Below are 18945 nucleotides of genomic sequence, written 5' to 3' on the forward strand. Positions count from 1 at the left end.
TCACGGGCCCAGCTGCTCCGCAGCATGTGGGAGCTTCCCGGACCGGGGCACAAACCCGTGTCCCCTGCATCGGCAGGGGGACTTTCAACCACTGCGCCACCAGGGAAGCCCCAGAGAGATCATTTTTGTTTAACCAGCAGCTAGAAGGCGGGGGAGAGGGGACCTTATTATGACAGACCATGGCTCAGGGGAAAGAATCTCTGGAACAGGAGACTGAGCAGTGCAGTGGAAAGATCCCCTGACCAGGAAGAAGAAAGCCCTCTGCATCTATAAAGCACTGCTCCAGTCTGAGCAAGGTGTTGGACTGTCCACCCCTGTTTACTGCTCTGTGAATTGACTGATTCAGTAGTGTCTCAGGGGGATGATAACTGGGTGGCTGCCCCCACAGGCCTTTACCTGGTGACAACCACAGTCTAGGCTTCAGCTCCCAGGACATTCTCCCTGTCTCGTTCACTAAACCAAGGAGATGCCAGCTTATTAATTTACAGTGAGTCCTCTGTAGCCATCACTTGACCCATACTGCTCCGCAGCATGCCCTGTGCCTTCTCCTGCCACTGGAGAGCCAGAGGATGACATTCTGATCAGACAGTGGTTGGTGGGTCAGACCTCACAGCTAGAGGAGAGAGAGAGGGAATCAAGCTGCAAAGGAAAGCAGATGTGTTTGCGGGCCAGGACCCCTGCCTTGGACAGTGCTGGATGACACTCTGAGCTCTCACCTCTAGGACTCCCTTTGCTACTAGAAACTTCTCCAGCCATCCTTCTGTCTACATGGTCTTTCTTCAGACTCATATGAACCAGTAGATTCAGCTTGAGACTGTTCTCAGCTGCAGAGTTTAATAGCAAGACAGCTTAGTGCTTAAGGACATGAACCTTGCACTCAGGGCTGAGTCCAAGTTACCTTGGGCTTCATTTCTCTGGTCCTCACTTCCTGGCTCCACATAAATATGATAAAAGCTACCTGATAGGACTATTGCAAAAACTAAATGAAATGCTTTATGGAAAAAACTTAGCACAGTACCTGGACATTGGAAGGTCTTATACAGAGGAGTAAATAGTACTGTTGTTATCAACAGCAGTATTGTATGACATTATTATCATATTCCACTCACGGTTTCCTGAGCTTTGACAAGATTTTGAGTGTTCTCATGACTCTTCATGCAAAAATGTATAACCAGTCTATTAAGTTATGTCACTTCTACCATTGGCTGATCTCATCTATAACTGTTTTTTTAACTTAAGACTTTATATTAGCAATTTGGAAAACTTGAAGGATACGTCCAAATGATGTGAGGACAAAAATATCTACGATAAATCAAATATGGTCACCCATGGTCTTTTGAGACTTCCTAATTTTCCTCTCAGCAGAAATTCCAGCTTAGGGTTGCCTTCTGCTGCCCCCCACAGGAAGGTATGAGGATCAAGTAATACACTGCTAGTGCAAGTGGTTTATAAACTGTTGAGGGCTGCACACATCTAAAAATGTAAGGCCAAGATCTCAGAGGTCATGTAGTACTCAGCCACTGAGCGCGCACCAGAAAGCACCTACACTGAGGATTCTGAGCCCACCCACACTTTACCTTCTCCTTCCATCTCTCACCCAGGACGAGGAGCCTGAGCGTCCCTCTGGAGCCCAGATCAAGCGCCATGCCTCCACCTGCAGTGAGAAGTCCCACCGGGCAGACCCACAGGTCAAAGTCAAGCGCCATGCCTCCAGTGAGTTCTGTGTGCAAGGGAAGAAGGGAGGGAAAAAGTCCAGGACAGGAGCGGGGTCGGGGGGGTGTCTCAAAATCAGATCCTTGCTAGGGTCACGTGGGTAAATAAGTGAAGAGAGGTATAAGAAAATACTCTAAGAAAAATAACAGCACAAGCAGAGTGATAAAGGGCAGCTAGCAGGTGGCTTCAGAGGGGAAACAACAGGGAATGGGTTGGGGGAGACTGAAGGAAACTGCAGTGCTCAGGCCCCAGCTCTAGGGGCAGCTACTACTTAGCTCCAGCCAAGGCCCCCATGCAGCAATGCCAGCCCAGATTTGCCAATTATTCAAAAGAGACCAGAAATCTACTTATGTTTTAATATAAGCAACTATTTAAAACTTTTAACACTACATAAAGCCATATATATATATATATATATGGCTTACCTCTGTGTCCCAGTCCAAGCTCTGCCTAGCACCCCATAGGAGCTTGCTGAATTGCCTGATCGCCACACTGCACAATAAATAATGACTAACTATGCCAGACAACTCTATGTAAGTTCTCTTTGATTCCCAACATTAATCTCTACTCCTGTATGATTTATCTTTATGAGCAAGCCAGCTTCCTGTAGGACAGCATGTCCTAAGAGTCTTTTATTTGTTGTTTTTACTTTCTTCCCCCGTACTTGAACAAAGTCAAGTTCTAGTCTTTGCTTTTTGAAGATTTATTTTTTTAAATATTTTTATTTATGATAGCTCCATTTCATTAGTGTAGATAATCTCTTCTGGGAGTCAAGGGGACCTATATTCCATTCCTCACTTGGTCACTAAATTACTGTGTAACTTTGGAAAAGTCTCTGAGCAATTAGAGGTTTGTTGTGTAGCATTCCTTATACTCTATGATCAGAGACACTAGAAATACAGGGCCTTATGAAATGCCCATTTCAAGATGGGAAACTAAATTGAAATAAGCATGTAAGATTGAAGAAATCATAAAACATAAAAAAAAAAAACCCAAAAGCAAAGATAGCAAAAAACAGACTCTTTCTTCAAATTAAATCTTACATTGAAGCCCAGTTTATAAGAGAGAGAGAAAAGTGGAGCTGCTTTGCCTGGAGTCTGGAGGCCCACTTGGCCTCCCCTTTGCCCCACATGGTAGCCTGTTACCCATCACTATGAAATCATAGGGCTCCTTGCAGACAGTTGGAAACTATGGATCTAGTCCAAAAATGTTTTTCAGATGAAGGAACTGAAGAACATAAGAGAAGGGTCTTACCCAAGATCATGTATTAACTACCTACTGCTACATAACAAATTACCCAAAATTTCATAGCTCAAAACCTAAGTGTGCTCTGTGGGTCAGGAATCCCGGGGCAGCTTAGTTAGGTAGTTCTGGATTGGGGTCTCTTGTGAGGTCACAGTCAAGACATCAGCTGGTCATTTGAAGTCATCTGAAGGCTTGACACGCTGGAGGATCTGCTCCCAAGATGGTTGATTTGTATGCCTGGCAAGTTTGGGCTGGCTTTTGGAAGGAGGCCTCAGTTCCTTGCCAGGATGACCTCACCATTGGGCTGCTTGTCCTCATGACAAGACAGCTGGCTTCCCACAGAGCAAGTGACCCAGGAAGGAGGAACAGGGCAGAAGCTGCAATGTTTTTGTGAACTAGCTTTTGTGATAATTTCTGCCATATCCTAATGGTTACACAGGTCAGCCTATCTAGTGTGGGAAGGGACTGCAAAAGGACACAAATATGAGAAAACAAAAATCGTGGGAACTGAGGGCATTACGGAGAAAAATGGCGGCATGAGCAGCTCCACAGACCCATTCCCCAGAAAACAACCGAAACTGGTACAGATTGCTAAATCAGGGCTTCCCTGGTGATGCAGTGGTTAAGAATCCACCTGCCAATGCAGGGAACACTGGTTCAAGCCCTGGTCTGGGAAGATCCTACATGCCATGGAGCAACTAAGCCCATGCACCACAGCTACTGAGCCTGCACTCTAGAGCCCGCGAGCCACAACTACTGAGCCCACGTGCCACAACTACTGAAGCCCGCGTGCCTAGAGCCCATGCTCTGTAACGAGAAGCCACCAAAATAAGAAGCCCACGCACTGCAACAAAGAGTAGCCCCCACTCGCTGCAACTAGAGAAAGCCCGCGTGCAGCAACGAGGACCCAACACAGCCATAAATTAATTAATTAATTAAGTTTAAAAAAAAAGATTGCTAAATCAATCATCTTAAGTCTCTAGAAATTGTCCTGAGGGCATATGGCAAATGAAGATTTATTCTAAAATAAATCTTTTCCCAGCTCAGTGTAACAAAATCTCCAGATGTGGACAAGAAAACGAGGCTCTCTCTCCTCTAGCTCCCAGTCAAGAGCTGCAGTATCTCCCCAATAAGAGCAGGTAACCAGCATTTCTCATCACCCCTAGCTATGTGCTACAAACACTAAATCCCAAGTGAGTGCAGCCCAGAAGTAGGGTGCTCCCTTTCTCTACCCAGACCCCACTCATAGAGCAGAGGCTCTACTGCAGGTTGGGCAGGCCAAAGATGTGGGGGCCCTGACTGCCCTCACCCCAGCTCACTCATAACACAGGGGTTCCACACTAGGTGAGGAAATCTAAGAAGACCAGAGGTTACAGTCCCCACCCAGCACCCTGCTCACAAAACAGAGATGTCACTCTAAGAGAAGCAGGCCACTATTCCCACCCCTAGATTCAGAACAGTGACTCAGAGATTTTGCCCAAGGTGAAAGGCAGGTCATAAAAACAGTGAACTCCAAAGCTCCCCTTCAAAAGAACTGACGTTAGTGGAAACAAAGTGTGGAGCAAATGATGATACAGAGCATTGTCAAAAACAATAAAGCAGGGACTTCCCTGGTGGTCCAGTGGTAAAGAATCCTCCTTCCAATGCAGGGGATGTGGGTTTGATCCCTGGTCAGGGAACTAAGTTTCCACATGCCACATGGCAACTAAGCCCGTGCACCACAACTATTGAGCTCACATGCCTCAATAAGAGAGCCCACATACCGCAAACTACAGAGCCCACGTGCTCTGGAGCCCTCGCGCCATAACTAGAGAGAGAAAACCCTCACACCACAACTAGAGAGAAGCCCGAGGACCACAACAAATAGACCGCTCACTGTAACAAAAAGATCCCACGTGCCTCAACGAAGACCCCATGTGCTGCAACTAAGACCTGATGCAGCAAAAAAAATAAAAAGGAAAATAAATAAATTAACTAAATAAATAAATATTTTTTAAAAAATAGAGCAATCAGCTGAAAATTAGTGGAGCCTAACAGCTGGTGTGATCCCTAAGGCTGTACCCATTCAGGCTCAACATCAGAGGCTTCATGCTGCAGGGAGAAATGTACTTCACTAAAAGAGCCAACTAAGTCACTAAACAAATAAACAGTCTGGTGGGGGATAGGGGTCAGTATACCTAGAGATGCTACAATATATTATATAAAATGCCCAACTTTCAAAACAGATTATGAAACATTCAAAGAAACAGGAAAGTGTGACCCATACAGAGGGAAAAAGGCAGGCAACAGAAACTGTCTATGAGAGGACCCACATGTGGAATTTAACAAAGATTTCAAAGCATCCTTTGTAAATATGTTCAAAGAACTAAGGGAAACCATGCTTAAAGAAGTAAAGGGGGCTTCCCTGGTGGCACAGTGGTTAAGAATCTGCCTGCCAATGCAGGGGACACAGGTTTGAGCCCTGGTCCAGGAAGATCCCACATGCCATGGAGCAACAAAGCCTGTGCGCCACAACTACTGAGCCTGTGCTCTAGAGCCTGCAAGCCACAACTACTGAGCCCACGTGCTACAACTACTGAAGCCCGCGCTCCTAGAGCCAGTGCTCCACAACAAAAGAAGCCACGACAATGAGAAGCCCACGCACCGCAACGAAGAGTAGTCCCCTCTCGCCGCAACTAGAGAAAGCCCACGTGCACAGCAACAAAGACCCAACACAGCCAAAAATAAATAAAAATAAATAAATTAATTTTTTTAAAAAGAAGTAAAGGAAGAAATTAGAGACTACAAAGTAAAACTGTCACTGTTTGCAGATAACAAGACACCACCAAAAAACTTCTAGAGCACATCAGTGAATTTGGTAAAGTTGCAAGATACAAAATTAATATAGAGGAATCTGTTGCACTTCTATACGCTAACATAGAACTATCAGAGAGAGAAATTAAGAATAAAAATCCCATTTACAATCACATTTAAAAAGAATAAAATACCTAGGAATAAATCTCTTTTTTTTAACTTGGATAGGTTTTTGGGGGGGTTTTTTTGGCCATACCATGTGGTTTGTGGGATCTCAGTTCCCCAGCCAGGGATTGAACCCAGGCTGCAGCAGTGAAAGCCAAGAATCCTAACCACTAGACCACCAGGGACCTCCCAGAATAAATCTAATTAAGGAGATAAAGACCTACACTCAGAAAACTATAAGACACTGTTGAAAGAAACTGAAGACAACACAAAGAGATGAAAAGATATACCAGGCTCATGAATTAGAAGAATTAATATTGTTAAAATGACCATATTACCCAAGACAATCTACAGATTCAATGCAATCCCTATTAAAATACCAATGGCATTTTTCACAGAACTAGAAAAAATAATTCTAAAATTTGTATGAAAACACAAAGATGCCAAAGAGCCAAAACAATCTTGAGGAAGAAGAACAAAGCTGGAGATATCATGCTATCTGATTTCAAACTGTACTATAAAGCTACAGCAATCAAAACAGCATGGGAATTGCACAAAAACAGACATAGAGATCAACGAAACAGAACAGAGAGCCTAGAAATGAACCCACACTTATATGGGCAATTAATCTATGGCAAAGGAGAGAAGGAAATACAATGGGGAAAAGACAGTGTCTTCAATAAACAGTGTTGAGAAAACTTGACAATCACATGTGAAAGAATCAAACTGGACTACTTTCTCAAACCATATACAAAAATAAACTCAAAATGGATTAAAGACTTAAATGTAAGACCTAAAACCATAAAACTTCTAGATGAAAACATAAGCACTCACTCTTTGACATTGGTCTTAGCAATATTTTTGGATATGTCTCCTTAGGTGAGGGAAACAAAAGCAAAAATAAACAAACAGGACTACATCAGACTAAAAACCTTTTGCACAGTGAAGGAAACTATCAACAAAATAAAAAGGCCACTGACTGAATAAGATAAAATATTTGCAAATAGTATATCCAATAACAGATTAATATACAAAATATACAAAGAACTCATACAATTCAACATCAAAAAAATAAACAATCTAATTAAAAAATAGGTATAGGACTATAGATATTTTTCCAAAGAAGACATACAGATGGCCAAAAGGCACATAAAAAGATGCTCAACATCACTAATCAGCAGGGAAATACAACTCAAAATCACAATGAGATATCACCTCACACCTGTCAGAATTGCTATTATCAAAAAGACAACAAATAACAAGTGTTGGTGAGGATATGGAGAAAAGGGAACTCTTGTGCACTGCTGAGGGGAATGCAAATTGGTGCAGCCCCTACGGAAAACAGTGTGGAGGGTCCTCAAAAAATTAAAAATAGAACTGACATATGATCCAGCAATTCCACTTCTGAGTATGTATCCAAAGAAAATGAAAACACCAATTAGAAAAGATATATGCACTCCTATGTTTATTGCAGCATTATTTACAACAACCAAGATATGGAAGGAACTTAAATGCCCATCAAAAATGAGTGGATAGGAGCCCTGCCCCCATTGTCCCAGGAATGTGTGGATAGCAGCCACGCCTAGGAGACCCATAAGCAGGCGCCAAGAGCTGCCCCCACTGTCCCTGGAGCACACAGATAACAGCCGCCCCTAGGAGACCTATGAGCAGGTGCCAAGCCCTGCCCTCACTGTCCTGGGAATGCATGGACAGCAGCCTCTAAGAGACCCATGACAGGCGCCAAGCCCTGCCCCCGCTATCCCAGGAGAGTGCGAAGGCCACGGTACCTGCACACATCATATCAAAGTGATAACTGCCAGCACATGCAGAGGAAAGAGGCAGCAAGCATACAAACTAAAAGCAGCCCCTCAATTCCAGAAAAGATTGCGGAGTAGAGGGACTTGAACTCACCTCCTCTCACAAAAACACCAAAATCACAACTAACTGCTGAACAACCATCAAAAAAAAAGATTGGAACCTATCAAAAAAGATATTTTACACCCAAAGACAAAGAAGAAGGCACAGTGAGATGGTAGGAGTGGCGCTTTCATGACATAATGAAATCCCATACCCACCAGGTGGGTGACCCACAAACTGGACAATATTTATATCGCAGAGGTTCTCCCACAAGAGTGAGAGTCGTAGCCCCATGTCTGGCTCCCCAGCCTGAGGGTCTGGCATCAGGAGGAGGAATCCCCAGAGCATTTGGCTTTGAAGGCCAGTGGGGCTTGAGTGCCAGAGTGCCACAGGACTGGGGGAAACACAGACTCCACTCTTGGAGAGCACACACAAGGTTTCCCATACACTGAGACAAAGAACAAAGCACTAACTCCATAAGAGCTGGGGCTGGACCTACCTACGAGTCTTGGAGGGTCTCCCGGGGAGGCAGGGGTCGGCTGTAAATCAATGAGGGCGCAAGGACACTGGTGGCAGAGGACCCAGAGAATATTTTGGCTTGAGCTCTCCCAGAGGTCGCCATTTTAGCATCAAGACCTGGCCTTACCTAACAGCCTACAGGCTCCAGTGCTGAAATGCCTCAGCCCAAACAACCAGCAGGATAGGAACAAAGCACACAGCAGGACAGGAACACCCATCAGCACACAGGCTGCCTAAAGCCATACTGAGCTCACAGCCACCTCTAAACACATCCCTTAACATGGCCATGCCCACCAGAGGGACAAGACCCATCTCCACCAACAAGTGGGCAGGAACCAGTCCCTCCCCCCAGGAAGCCTGTACAAGCCTCAGGACCCACCTCACCGGCCAGGGGCCGACATGAGAAGCAAGAGGATCTATGCTCCTGCAGCTAGTGGAAAGGAGACCACAAACCCAGAAAGTTAGAAACAAATGAGACAGCAGAGAAATATGTTCCAGACAAAGGAACAAGATAAAAACCCAAAAGAGGGACTTCCCTGGGGGTCCAGTGGTTAAGAATCCATCTTGCAATGCAGGGGATGCCGGTTTGATCCCTGGTTGGGGAACTAAGATCCTACATGCCACAGGGCAACTAAGCCCTCATGCCACAACGAGAGAGCCCATGTGCCGCAACTACAGAGCCCATGCACTCTGGAGCCTGTGCACCACGACTAGAGAGAGGCCTGTGTGCCACAACTAGAAAGAAGCCTGTGAGCTGCAACAAAAGATCCCACGTGCCGCAGCTAAGACCAAACGCAGCCAATAAATGAATAGATAAATAAATATTTTTAAAAAAGAAGAAAAACTAAGTGAAGTGTAGATTGGCAACCTATCTGAAAAAGAATTTAAAGTAATGATAGTAAAGATAATCCAAGATCTCAGAAAAAGAATGGAGGCACAGATTGAGAAGATACAAGAGATGCTCAACAAAGAGCTAGAAATTGAGAGAACAAACAGGGACTTCCCTGGTGGCACAGTGGATAAGACTCCGTGCTCCCAATGCAGGGGGCCCGGGTTCAATCCCTGGTCAGGGAACTAGATCTCACATGCATGCAGCAACTAAGAGTTCACGTGCCACAACTAAGGAGCCCGCATGCCACAACTAAGGAGCCCACCTGCCGCAACTAAGACCCTGTGCAACCAAATAAATAAATAAATATTAAAAAAAATAGTAATGAACAAACAGATGAACAATACAATAACTGGAATGAAAAATCAGTAAAAGGAATCAATAGCAGAATAATTGAGGCAGAAGAACGAATAAGTGAGCTGGAAGACAGAATGGCAGAAATCACTGCTGTAGAACAAAATAAAGAAAAAAGAATGAAAAGAAATGAGGACAGTCTCAGAGATCTCTGGGACAACATTAAATGCATGAACATTCACACTACAGGGGTCCCAGAAAGAGAAGAGAGAGAGAAAGGGCCTGAGGAAATAATTGAAGAGATTATAGCTGAAAACTTACCTAAAGTGAGAAAGGAACAACCCACTAAGTCCAAGAAGCACAGAGACCCCGTACAAGATAAACTCAAGGAGGAACGTGCCAAGACACATATTAATCAAACTGACAAAAATTAAAGACAAAGAAAAAATGTTGGGAATTCCCTTGCGGTCCAGTGGTTAGCACTCAGTACTTTCACTGCCGTGGCCTGACTTCAATCCCTGATTGGGAAACCAAGGTCCCACAAGCTGCGTGGTGCAGCCAAAAAAGAGATAAACAAAATTGATAAAGCTTTAGCCAGACGCATCAAGAAAAAAAGGGAGAAGACTCAAATCAATAAAATTAGAAATGAAAAAGAAGTTACAACTGACACAACAGAAATACAAAGGATCATAAAAGACTACCAAAAACAATTACATGCCAATAAAATGGACAACCTAGAGGAAATGGACAAATTCTTAGAAGTTATAACCTTCCAAGACTGAACCAGGAAGAAGTAGAAAATATGAACAGACCAATCACAAGTATTGAAATCGAACCTCCAACAAACAAAAGCCCAGGACCAGACTTTACAGGTGAATTCTATCAAACATTTAGAGAAGAGTTACCACCTATCGTTCTAAAACTATTCCCAAAAATTGCAGAGGAAGGAACACTCCCAAGCTCATTCTATGAGGCCACCATCACCATGATACCAAAACCACACAAAGATACCACAAAAAAAGAAAATTACAGGCTAATACCACTGATGAACCGAGATGCAAAAATACTCAACAAAACTGGCAAACCGAATTCAACAATAGATTAAAAGGATCATACACCATGATCTGGACATTCCTGGTGGCGCAGTGGTTAAGAATTCGCCTGCCAATGCAGGGGACATGGGTTTGAGCCTTGGTCTGGGAAGATCCCACATGCCGTGCAGCAACTAAACCCATGTGCCACAACTGCTGAGCCTGCACTCTAGAGCCCGTGAGCCACAACTACTGAGCCCACATGCCATAACTTATGAAGCCTGCACACCTGAAGCCCGTGCTCCTCAACAAGAGAGGCCACCGCAATGAAGACAAGCCCCTGCTCACCATAACTGGAGAGGGCCCGTGTGCAGCAATGAAGACTCAACACAGCCAAAAATAAAAAGATAAATAAATTTACTTAAAAAAAAAAAAAAAGGATCATACACCATGATCAAGTGGAATTTATCCCAGGCATGCAAGCGTTCTTCAATATCCACAAATCAATCAATGTGATATACCACATTAACAAACTGAAGAATAAAAACCATATGATCATCTCAATAGATGCAGAAAGAGCTTTTGACAAAAATCCAACACCCATTTATGATAAACACCCTCCAGAAAGTAGGTGTAGAGGGAAATTACCTCAACATAATAAAGACCATATATGACAAGCCCACAGCTAACATCATCCTCAATGGTGAAAAGCTGAAAGCATTCCCTCTAAGATCAGGAACAAGGCAAGCATGCCCACTCTTGCCACTTTTCTTCAATATAGTTTTGGAAGTCCTAGCCACAGCAATCAGAGAAGAAAAAGAAATAAAAGGAATCCAAGTTGGAAAAGAAGAAGTAAAGCTGTCACTGTTTGCAGATGACATGATACTATACACAGAGAATCCTAAAGACGCTACCAGAAAACTACTAGAGCTCATCAATGAATTTGGTAAAGTTGCAGGATACAAAATTAATACACAGAAATCTCTTGCGTTTCTATACACTAACAATGAAAGATCAGAAAGAGAAATTAAGGAAATGATCCCATTTACCATCACATCAAAAAGAATAAAATACCTAGAAATAAACCTACCTAAGGAGACAAAAGACCTGTACTCTGAAAACTATGAAATGCTGATGAAAGAAATCGAAGATGACACAAACAATTGGAAAGATATACATGTTCTTGGATTGGAAGAATCAATAATGTCAAAGTGACTATATTACCCAAAGCAATCTACAGACTCAATGCAATCCCTATCAAATTACCAATGGCATTTTTCACAGAACTAGAAAAAAAAATTTTTTTAATTAGTATGGAAACACAAAAGACCCCAAATAGCCAAAACCGAGCTAGAAAAACAGAGCTGGAGGACTCACGCTCCCTGGCTTCAGACTATTCTACAAAGCTACAGTCATCAAAACAGTATGGTACTGGCACAAAAACAGAAATATAGATTAATGGAACAGGGTAGAAAGCCCAGAAATAATCCCATGCATCTATGGCCAACTAATCTATGACAAAGGAAGCAAGACTATAAAATGGAGGAAAGACAGTCTCTTCAATAAATTGTGCTGGGAAAACTGCACAGCTACATGTAAAAAAATGAAATTAGAACATTCTTTAACACCATACACAAAATTAAACTCAAAATGGATTAAAGACCTAAATGTAAGACTAGATACTATAAAACTCTTAGAGGAAAACATAGGCAGAAACTCTATGACATAAATCACAGCAATATCTTTTTGGATCCACCTCCTAGAGTACGGGAAATAAAAACGAAAATAAACCAATGGGACTTAAATAAAGTTAAAAGCTTTTGCACAGCAAAGGAAACCATAAACAAAACAAAAAGACAACCCACAGAGTAGGAGAAAATATTTGCAAACAATGTGACCAACAAGGGATTAGTCTCCAAAAAAAACAGCTCATGAGGCTCAATATCAAAAAAACAAACAACCCAATCCAAAAATGGGCAGAAGGCCTAAACAGACATTTCTCCAAAGAAGATATACAAATTGCCAACAAACACATGAAAGGATGCTCAACATCACTAATCATTAGAGAAATGCAAATCAAAACTACAATGAGTAGGCTTCCCTGGTGGCGCAGTGGTTGAGAGTCCGCCTGCCGATGCAGGGGACACTGGACACAGGTTCATGCCCTGGTCCGGGAGGATCCCACATGCTGCGGAGCGGCTGGGCCCATGAGCCGTGGCCGCTGAACCTGCACGTCCGGAGCCTGTTGCTCTGCAGCGGGAGAGGCCAAAACAGTGAGAGGCCCGCGCACCGCAAAAAAAAAAAAAAAACCTACAATGAGTTATCACCTCACACCAGTCAGAATGGCCATCATCAAAAAATCTACAAACAATAAATGCTGGAGAGGGTGTGGAGAAAAGGGAACCCTCTTGCACTGTTGGTGGGAATGTAAATTGATACAGCCACTATGGAGAACAGTACGGAGGGTCCTTAAAAAACTAAAAATGGAATTACCATATGATCCAGCAATCCCCCATGACTCCCAAAAAGAGTCATGTACCACAATGTTCATTGCAGCACTATTTACAATAGCCAGGACATGGAAGCAACCTAAGTGTCCATCAACAGATGAATGGATAAAGAAGATGTGGCACATATACACAATGGAATATTACTCAGCCATAAAAAGAAACAAAATTGAGTTATTTATAGTGAGGTGGATGGACCTAGAGTCTGTCATACAGAGTGAAGTAAGTCAGAAAGAGAAAAATACCCTATGCTAACACACATATATATGGAATCTAAAAAAAAAAAAAAAAGGCTCAAAAGAACCTAGGGGCAGGACAGGAATAAAGATGCAGATGTAGAGAATGGACTTGAGGACATGGGGAGGGAGAAGGGTAAGCTGAGATGAAGTGAGAGAGTGGCATTGACATATATACACTACCAAATGTAAAATAGATAGCTAGTGGGAAGCAGCCACATAGCACAGGGAGATCAGCTCGGTGCTTTGTGACCACCTAGAGGGGCAGGATAGGGAGGGAGGGAGGGAGATGCAAGAGGGAGGAGATATGGGGATATATGTATATGTACAGCTGATTCACTTTGTTATAGAGCATCAACTAACACAACAATGTCAATCAATTATACTCCAATAAAAATGTTTTTTAAAAAATGGGCAAAATAACCTAAAGAGACATTTCTCCAAAGAAGATATACAGATGGCCAAGAGGCACATGAAATGATGCTCAACATTGCTAATTATTAGAGAAATGCAAATCAAAACTACAATGAGGTATCACCTCACACCGGTCAGAATGGCCATCATCAAAATGTCTACAAACAATAAATGCTGGAGAGGGTGTGGAGAAAAGGGAACCCTCGTACACTGTTGGGGGGAATGTAAATTGGTACAGCCACTATGAAGAACAGTATGGAGTTTCCTTAAAAAATGACATATAGAACTACCATGTAATCCAGCAATCCCACTCCTGGATATATATCTGGAGAAAACCATAATTGAAAAAGATACATGGGGCTTCCCTGGTGGCACAGTGGTTGAGAGTCTGCCTGCCAATGCAGGGCACGCGGGTTTGTGCCCCGGTCTGGGAAGATCCCACATGCCGCGGAGTGGCTGGGCCCATGAGCCATGGCCGCTGAGCCTGCATGTCTGGAGCCTGTGCTCCGCAACAGGAGAAGCCACAGCAGTGAGAGGCCCACGTACCGCAAAAAAAAAAAAAAAGATACATGCACCCCAATGTTCAGTGCAACACTATTTACAATAGCCAAGACATGGAAGCAACCTAAATGTCCACTGACAGAGGAATGGATACAAAAGATGCAGTACATATACACAATGGAATATTACTCGGCCATAAAAAAGAATGAAATAATGCCATTTGCAGCAACATGGATGGATCTAGAGATTATCATACTGGGTGAATTAAGTCAGACAGAGAAAGACAAATATCATATGATATCACTCATATGTGGAATCTAATTTTTTTAAAATGATACAAATGAACTTATCTACAAAACAGAAACAGACTTACAGATAACAAAAAACAAACTTTTGGTTACCAAAGGGGAAATGTGGTGGGCGAGGTGGGGGGGAATCAGGAGCTTGGGATTAACATAGACACACTACTATATATAAGATAGATAACCAACAAGGACCTACTGTACAGCACAGGGAACTCTACTCAATATTCTGTGATAACCTATATGAGAAAAGAATCTGAAAAAGAATTAATATATGTATATGTATAACTGAATGACTTTGCCATACACCTGAAACTAATACAACATTGTAAATCAAATATACCCCAATAAAATTTAAAAACAAACAAAAATGAATGGATAAAGAAGATGTGACATATATATATACTATGGAATATTACTCAGCCATTAAAAAGAATGAAATCTGCCATTTGCAACAACATGGATGGCCTTAGAGGGTATTATGCTAAGTGAAATAAGAGAGAGAAAGACAAATACATATGATTTCACTTGTATGTGGAATCTAAAAAACAAAACAAACAAACATAACAGAAACAGAGTCAGAGATACAGAGAACAAACAGGTGGTTGTCAAAGGGGAGGAAAATGGGGGGAGGAGAAAGATGAGGGAGATTAAGAGGCACAAACTTCCTGCTATAAAATAAATGACTCATGGGTATGAAATGTACAGCGCAGGGAATATAGTCAATAATTATATAATATCTTTGTATGGTGACAGATAGTAACTATACTTACCATGGCGATCATTTTTTTTTTTTCTGCAGTATGTGGGCCTCTCACTGTCGTGGCCTCTCCTGTTGCGGAGCACAGGCTCTGGACACGCAGCCTCAGCGGCCATGGCTCACGGACCCAGCCGGTCCGTGGCATGTGGGATCTTCCCAGACTGGGGCACGCACCCGTGTCCCCTGCATCGGCAGGCGGACTCTCAACCACTGCGCCTCCAGGGAAGCCCATGGCAATCATTTTTAAATGTATAGAAATATCCAATCACTATGAGGTACACCAGGAACTAACATATAATACGGTAGGTCAAATACAGTTCAAAAACAAACTTATAGGAAGAGAGATCAGATTTGTGGTTACCAGAGGCAGGGGGTACAGAGACGGAAACTGGATGAAGGTAGTCAAAGGATACAAACTTCCAGTTACAAGATAAATACCAGGGATGCGATACACAACATGACAAATATAATTAACACTGTTGTACATAATATATGAAAGGGAAAAGAGTAAACTCTACGAGTTCTCACCACAAGGAAAAAATTTTTTTTCTATTTCTTTAATTTTGCATCTATACAAGATAATGGATGTTCACTAAACTTACTGTGGTAATCATTTTATGATGTATGTAGGTCAAATCATTATGCAGTACACCTTAAAATTACACAGTGCTATATGTCAATTATGATTTCAATAAAACTGGGAGAAAAAAGAAATCTGAGAAATGTCACCGCCAAGAGGAGCCTAAGGAGATAAAATGACTAAATGTAATGTAGTAGCTCTGCAACAGAAAAAGAACATTAGGTAAAATCTAAGTAAATCTAATGAACTTTAGTTAAAAAAAAAAGGAAAGGGGCTTCCCTGGTGGTGCAGTGGTTGAGAGTCCACCTGCCGATGCAGGGGACATGGGTTCGTGCCCCGGTCCGGGAAGATTCCACATGGCACAGAGCGGTTGGGCCAGTGAGCCATGGCCGCTGAGCTTGCGTGTCCCGAGCCTGTCCTCCGCAACGGGAGAGGCCACAACAGTGAGAGGCCCGCGTACCGCAAAAAAAAAAAAAAAAAAAAAAAAAGGAAAGGAAAGGAAGATGACAATGTCCTATCAAATTGCTCAAGGGTACATTTGAACTGGCAAAAGAATCAGTAAACATGAAGATAGATCGACAGAGATTATGCATTCCAAATAACAGAGAGAAAAGAGAACAAAGAAAAATGAATAGACCCTCAGAGAAATATGAGGCACCATTAAGTGCACTAACATGCATAAAGGGAGCATTAGAAGGAGAAAAGAAAGGAGCATAAAAAATATTAAAAGAAATAATGGCTGAAAAGTTGACAAATTTATTGAAATCATTAATTTATATATCCAGGAAGCTCAGTGAAGGCAAAGAGATCCAAGAAAGACACATCATGCTCAAAATGCTAAAGCCAAAGACAAGAAGAAAATCTTGAAAGCAGAAGAGAAAATCAACTGATCACTTACAAAGGATCCCAATAACATTAATAGCTGACTTCTCATCAGACACAATGGAAGGTTTCCCCCTAAGATCACCTGGACTATTATTCACCAATAAAAAGGAATGAAGTACTGATACATACTACAACATTTATATATTAGTTACATTACTAACTTGGACACTAAATATTCCTTTTTTCCTTCATTATGGAGGCCCAGATTTTTCTGGAAGGTGCTTGGGCAGTTCTGTTTTATCACTAATATTATAAGACCCACAGAATTGTAGCTCCTTAAAACTTACCGATTAGAAACAATCTAGTTTGCCTCTTTACCACCATTGGAGTGACTCAAGCATTACAGGGTTGCGTATGAAGTAAGCTGCTCTCTGTGGTGCTGACACATCAAGGTGGACCAGGGTGATGGCTCCCAAAGCTGAGTCTACTTGCTGGTTTGGTCTCTAAGGAAGTTTTTACTCATCTGCAATGAAATGAGAATAATAAGCACAGTGCATAAAATTTTTCATAAAGTTAATGCTATTCAGTATAAACAACTACTTTATTGTACATTTGTGTCCAACTCAGGATGTTAAAATATTATTTTAACACAGAAAATAAATAGAAAATAGTGGGAATAATAATATTGGTAGTTTTAAGGCCCTTATCTGATACAACATAATGGTGACAACCCTTTGTTGGTATCCCTATTTATTTTACCAGTCTATAAAATCCAAAAGTCTGAGAGCCAACTCCCTTGGGATGCCATTGTGTAACTGGGAAGTACGGGGAGCCGTGCGTCCCCTTCTCTGTCCTCCATGCTTTATTTATAATGAGGCTTGAATTGCAGGGCAGTTGTAGCAGGAACTGATTTTTGCATAGGTCATGGGTGACCACTGCAATCCCTACAGAGCTGGAAAGACAAGACCCCCAATTATCAGCAAACCATGGGAATCGCTCCACACCCCACCTACAAAGGACTATGTGCGGCTGTCTTTAGCATAAAAATATAAATAAAACTTTCACTGAGAAGTTGGACTATGACCTTGCCCAAGCTAAGGTAGTATTGTATAGCATGGACCCTGGAGTTAGAAAGACATGAGTTCAAACCTGGGCTCTTCCATAATTAGCAGTGAGACCTAACCTCTTTGTGCCTCAGTTTCCCAACAATAAAGTAGAGCTAATAATAGTGAGTTTTATGAGGATTAAATACAAATGCATATAAATAGCATAGTATATAGTAAACGGTCAATAAGTTTTTGCCATAATAATTTCTAGCTATTGTCTACCATAGTGTAGAGCCTACAGTAGACTATAAGGTCCCTCTCTCCCCCCACCCATTTCTCAGTAATAAAATGGGCAATGCTTGACTTTAGCCACAGTTCTCAATTCTCTGTAGATGAGTTACACATAGCTGTCTCTTTACCTTATGTGTACCAAGAGTTAACTATAACATTTTTATAGTTAAAACCAAAGTGTGGGACTTCCCTGGTGGCGCAGTGGTTAAGAATCCGCCTGCCAGTGCAGGGGACATGGTTCGAGCCCTGGTCCAGGAAGAGCCCACATGCCGCGGAGCAACTAAGCCCGTGCGCCACAACTACTGAGCCTGCGCTCTAGAGCCCACGAGCCACAACTGCTGAAGCCGGCACACCTAGAGCCCATGCTCTGCAACAAGAGAAGCCACCGCGATGAGAAGCCAGAGCACTGCAACAACAGTAGCCCCTGTTCACCACACATAAAGCCCACGCACAGCAACGAAGACCCAACGCAGCCAAAAATAAATAAATAAAATAAATTTATTAAAAAAAAATTCTAGGGCTTCCCTGGTGGTACAGTGGTTGGGAGTCCGCCTGCCGATGCAGGGGACACAGATTCGTGCCCCGGTCCAGGAGGATCCCACGTGCCGCGGAGCGGCCGGGCCCGTGAGCCACGGCCGCTGAGCCTGCGCGTCTGGAGCCTGTGCTCCGCAACGGGAGAGGCCACAACGGTGAGAGGCCCGCGTACCGCCAAAAAAAAAAAAATTCTAAAACCGAAGTGTGTATGCATCACAACATTTGTTTTACATTATTATTATTATCTAACATTTACTAAGCACTATTTGCCAGGTACTATACTAAGTACTTTTCATGAATTATCTCTTTTAAACCTTATCACAATGCCAAGAGGTAAATTTGATTGATACCCACATTTACAAGTGAGGAAAGTAAAGCCTAGGGGGAAGGCACAAAAACACCACATTCACTTTGCCTGATGTCACACAACCAGGAAAGGGCAA

General features: G+C 42.6%; 1 protein-coding gene across 1 annotated transcript in view; it reads left to right on the plus strand.

The window, feature by feature from the left end:
- AFAP1L1 (actin filament associated protein 1 like 1) overlaps positions 1–18945 on the plus strand; it is a 71839-nt gene that overhangs the window by 45468 nt on the left and 7426 nt on the right. Inside the window, exon 15 of the mRNA XM_007447492.1 lies at positions 1602–1713. Within this exon, the coding sequence (XP_007447554.1) occupies positions 1602–1713 (112 nt within the window). The remainder of the gene's footprint in view (positions 1–1601; positions 1714–18945) is intronic.

The sequence above is a fragment of the Lipotes vexillifer genome, unplaced genomic scaffold (genome assembly GCF_000442215.2).
Source record: "Lipotes vexillifer unplaced genomic scaffold, Lipotes_vexillifer_v1.1 scaffold1009, whole genome shotgun sequence".
NCBI lineage: Eukaryota > Metazoa > Chordata > Mammalia > Artiodactyla > Lipotidae > Lipotes > Lipotes vexillifer.